At 34.8% G+C, this 5,016-nt stretch overlaps 1 protein-coding gene across 4 annotated transcripts in view; it reads left to right on the forward strand.

Annotated features, from left to right (window-relative positions):
• CCDC88A (coiled-coil domain containing 88A) overlaps positions 1–5,016 on the forward strand; it is a 142,858-nt gene that overhangs the window by 47,300 nt on the left and 90,542 nt on the right. For all 4 annotated transcript variants that reach the window (XM_011996510.1, XM_011996509.1, XM_011996511.1 and 1 more), the window contains exons 4-5: positions 637–706; positions 3,144–3,202. In XM_011996510.1, the coding sequence (XP_011851900.1) occupies positions 637–706; positions 3,144–3,202 (129 nt within the window). The remainder of the gene's footprint in view (positions 1–636; positions 707–3,143; positions 3,203–5,016) is intronic.

The following is a 5,016-nucleotide window of genomic DNA, read 5'->3' on the forward strand; positions in this document are numbered from 1 at the left end:
AAATAAAACCACATATTTTATATATATATATATATATATATATATGTACAGTGACTGTACTCATACATTTGTATGATGTATTTTTAGTTTCCTCAGGGAGAAATAACAAGAACAAAAAGAGCACACATGCTCGAACTTTCATTGAGGAATGTTTCTTAATTTTGCTCAATCTTTTGTTGAGGAATGTTTCTTAATTTTCTAGCACCTAAAACTTCAGAGTTCCAAATAATAATTAGACGATTTTGACTTAAATGCTTTAATCTGGGGACATCTGATATTTTAAAAACTTTTTTATTATTATATGTGTGTGTGTAGAGACGAAGGTCTCACTCTGTTCCCCAGGCTGGTCTCAAGTGATCCTCACTCTCTGGCCTTCCAAAGTGCAAGGATTACAGGCATAAGCCACCGCACCCAGCCTGATATATTATTAACTGAAGTCTATCTGGTATTATAACTTTAGTTATTTAATTCATTAAAGTTACAAAAGATTTAAGACCTTATATAACTTTTTCCATATTTGTGTAATTGCAGTATAGCACACCTATAGAAGAATGTACAAATCATATGTTATAGCTTGGTGAATAATTACCTAGTTAGCATTACCCATATAACAAGTATTGGATATTTTTTTTACAGGAGACTTTGCAGCAATTGATCATGATGTCGTTGCCAAATGTCTTAATCATTGGCAAAAATCCCTTTTCTGGTAAGTATTAAAATTAACATAATGTGAAAGTAATGTCTAACCTTTGTGTAATAATATGATGTTTATTTTTTACTAAGAGCTTATTTACATTAACTCACTAGATTTTTCATAACTGTAGAAGTTGGAGGTGATGTTCCATTTTCTAGAAAGACGCAAGCTTAGAATATTTGTAAGTTATAGGTAAGACCAGACATAAATTTTACATTAAGTTCAGTATTTTTTCTACTATACCAAACAGATACTTTTCTGTGATGATTTTTAGTGTCTTGTTGTAAAGAAGTATAGAAGATGATGTAGTTACAAACTTAAAAGATACTACCTTAGAAAAGAAATGATTTTGAAATAATTTCCAGGTTTCTATTCATATATCTATTATCTACCATTGCCAAAATTGTTTGAATCTTAAGTTTTACTGATTGATTTTTTTGTTTGTTTGTTTGTTTATTTATTTTGAGATGCAGTTTCGCTCTTGTTGCCCTGGCTAGAGTGCAATGGCACAATCTCGGCTCACTGCAACCTCAACCTCCTGGGTTCAAACGATTCTCCTGCCTCAGCCTCCCGAGTAGCTGGAATTACAGGCGTGGCTACCACACTAATTTCTGTATTTTTAGTAGAGACAGAGTTTTACCATGTTGGCCAGGCTGGTCTCGAACTCCTGACCTCAGGTGATCTGCCTGCCTTGGCCTCCCGAAGTGCTGGGATTACAGGCGTGAGCCACCACGCCTGGTCTGATATGTTTTAATTTATGTTAAACTTAGTCTGAATGGAAAGATAAGAGGCAGTTTTAGATCATTCAGATTTTTTCTTCAAAATGTTCTGCCCTTTATCACATTTTAAATGTGATATTTTAGAATTGTAATTTTTGAACAGTTGGGGAAATTAGCAGCTACCTAACAGTTTCAACAATGGGCTTATCCAAGACCGGGCGCGGTGGCTCAAGCCTGTAATCCCAGCACTTTGGGAGGCCGAGACGGGCGGATCATGAGGTCAGGAGATCGAGACCATCCTAGCTAACATGGTGAAACCCCGTCTCTACTAAAAAAAATACAAAAAAAAAACAAAAAAAAAAAAACAATGGGCTTATCCTTACAGTCTACATGTTATCCAAATTAGTGTATTTCTTCAGCCCATACCCCCCTCAGTCAAAACAAACAAAACCAAAATAAAAACTAAAATCAAATAGCTATTTTTATAGAGGAAACTGTTAATTAGATGTGATGAATTAGCAGCTTAGATAGTTTTTAGAGATCCAATGGGATGTTTGACTATATAAATTTAAAAATAAAAAAACTTACCTTTGGTAAGTACCTACCAAGTTATAGGGACCAGGAGTGGAAATAAATGGTCTATGTTCTAGAAGCTCTTATGGTTTGGTAAAGGATACACAGATTATGGAGAAATCATGTAATAATTGGTATGAAGTAGAAATATGTACCAAATGTTCTAGCATATAAAATATGGAGCCATTAATTATTCTTAAAGTTGACATATAAGTGAGAGTTGGGGACCATTGATGATTGGGTCAGGGAAGACTACACAGAGATGATAAGAACTGTGCCTAGGATTGTGATTAGCAAGTAGTTCACTAGGGGGATGAGGAGGTTGAGGAAGGAGGACAGATAGAGGGAGTAGTATTAAGGCAGAGGAGTGTGTATATATGCATATTTGGGAGGAATGGTGATTAATGGCTCAGCATAGCTAGAAAGTAGGTCGTTTCATGGAGAGTAGAAGGAAATGTCTGATAAGAAGATTTGGACTTTTTCATAGACAGTTTGGCCCGGTGGTGAAAATCTGGCCCAAAGAAGTAATTTTTTTCCAGTTGAATATTTTAAGAAAATCTTAATTGAATGCTGTTGGACAGGGAATATTCTCTCCATTTCTGTTATAGATTGTTAACTTTTACCTGGCTTGTTATATACATTTAACAGCCTCACTATAACAGACATTTAAGATTCTGGTCTTCATGAGCATGCACAGTGGAAAACCATTTAAATTTTATAAGGAGGTGAATCATAAGATCTGTGTTTTAAGTAAGAAAACACTAATAGGCCTAGGAGGAGCCAGACCTATTAGGAGTCATTTTGGCTGCCTTTGTGGCATGTCCCTATATCAACCTGATTTGCTAGGTTCTTGATTTTTCAGGCTGGGGTAGTACAATCATTTATGGAAAAGGAGTAAATTCATAGTTAGCATACTTGTTGCACAGAGCCTTGAAACCTCTTTATCCATTAGCCCTTCAAAATTGATATTCTTGCCCATTTCTTCTGCTGTTACCACCTTGTACATACACAGAGCTGCTATTTTGAATTCTCCACTATATATGCTTACACTGAATCCTTCAGTCAAGTTACTGTGCATAATTACCTCTAGAAATGATTCTCCAAATAGAGTTGAAAATGTAGCAAAATGTTGTCCTTAATAATTGTTTCTATTTTAGAACAAGGCACAGAAGAAGTTAAAAAACTGCTTTTACTTTTATTGGGTTGTGCAGTTCAGGTAAGTTAAAATATTTTTTCATATTTTCATTTTAACAACCTCTTTATATATTTTTATCAGGCTCTCATTTCTGAAAGACTTAAGGATGGACCATTGGTTTTCAAAGTCCATGTTAGAAAATTTTCAATAACTATATAACCTCCTAAGGAGATTATGTTGAAGAAAAACACTTACTTTATTTTAGAATTTAGTTATATTATCATAGTCATATCATTTAAAATATTTAATTACTCTTTTCCTTATTCTGAAGCTTATAGTGTCCCTAAATTTTTGAGGTTTTTTTTCCAGAGGTGCCCTTAAAAATCTCTCCCAAAACATCCTTGTGATTTGTTGTACTTGTGTATATTTTAGGAGAAGGGAAGGGAAAAGAGAAGGGAAGGGAGGAGGCAGAATTTATTTAAAAGAAAAAATAAGGTAAAAAGGAGGCAGAATTTATGAAAAGTGTTTTAGGAATCTTAGTTATTATTATATTGCTCTTTGATCAATGACTATAATAATAGCTATGATTTATAGAATGCCAGCTTTTGGTCAGCTATTATCCGTTATATATATTTTCTCATAATATCTTCTTTCAGGTCAGGAGATCGGGTAGGGTAATATTTAAGTTATTATCCAAATTGGGACACTTGCGAAAATCAAAGAAGGTACTGTTAATAATTATAGTGGGCTAGGCATGGTGGCTCACGCCTGTAATCCAAGCACTTTGAGAGGCTAAAATGGGAGGATCACTTGAGGCCAGGAGTTTGACACCAGTTTGGGCAACATAATGAAATCCCATTTCTGTTTTAAATACATGTAGTAATTACAGTGGAATGGCATGTGTAAACTGGGACTGTCCCAGGCAAACCAGGATGATTACTCTAAGTTTAAATTTAGGTCATATTGCTAGTAGGCCAAAGAACTGAGAGTCAACTCTGCTCTGGACTTCAAAATTCTATTATACTATGTTAGTTTTTCATTTCAGCCATTTTTTGGATGAATTATTATAGTGTCATTCTAAACTGTCTTCTTTGTGAAATGAGATTATTTATAAACAAATAATATGATTACTAGTAATTTTTTTACATACGTACAACAGAAATTATATGTCCCAGAGAGTGTTGGCTTTTAGAGCTGACTGCTTGGAAGCAATAATCTTACATAATGTGTGTTATTAAAATTTCATGCTGTGTAATGTACAGGTGTTTACTTCACAACTGATTAAATATTAAGTTGAATATGGTGTTTGTAGTCTTCTAATTTGGTCATCAGATTTTGAGTCAGAAGTACAACTCTTATTTACAGCCTTTATGTACTATATTTGCTTTAAAAAATACCCTGTGTTGGTGAATGTTGTGTAAATTTAGATTACATAGCAATGGCATAAATATGGTTTTTATTGCTGCTTACTGCTTCGTCGTTATTGCTGATTACTAAAATTGACAGTAGGAATGGAGCAGAACCAAGGACCTTTTTTTGAGACAGGGTCTCACTCTGTCACTCAGGCAGGAGTGTAGTAACATGATCATGACTCTCACTGCAGCCTTGACCTCCAGGGTTCAAATGATCTTCCCGTTTCAGGCTCCCAAGCAGCTGGAACTACAGACATGTGCCGTCATGCCTGGCTAATTTTTTTTTTTTTTTTAAAGAAATAGGGTCTCACTGTGTTGCCCAGGCTCGTCTCAAACTCTTGTCCTCAAGTGATCTTCCTGCCTCTTCCTCCCAAAGTCCTGGGATTACAGGCATGAGCCACCCTGCCTGGCCCCAAAGGGTAAATTTATCTGAAAATAAAGAAAAACTAATTATACTCAAGTTAATTCTTTTTTTTTTTTTTT

The sequence above is a fragment of the Mandrillus leucophaeus genome, unplaced genomic scaffold (genome assembly GCF_000951045.1).
Source record: "Mandrillus leucophaeus isolate KB7577 unplaced genomic scaffold, Mleu.le_1.0 Scaffold518, whole genome shotgun sequence".
Lineage (NCBI taxonomy): Eukaryota > Metazoa > Chordata > Mammalia > Primates > Cercopithecidae > Mandrillus > Mandrillus leucophaeus.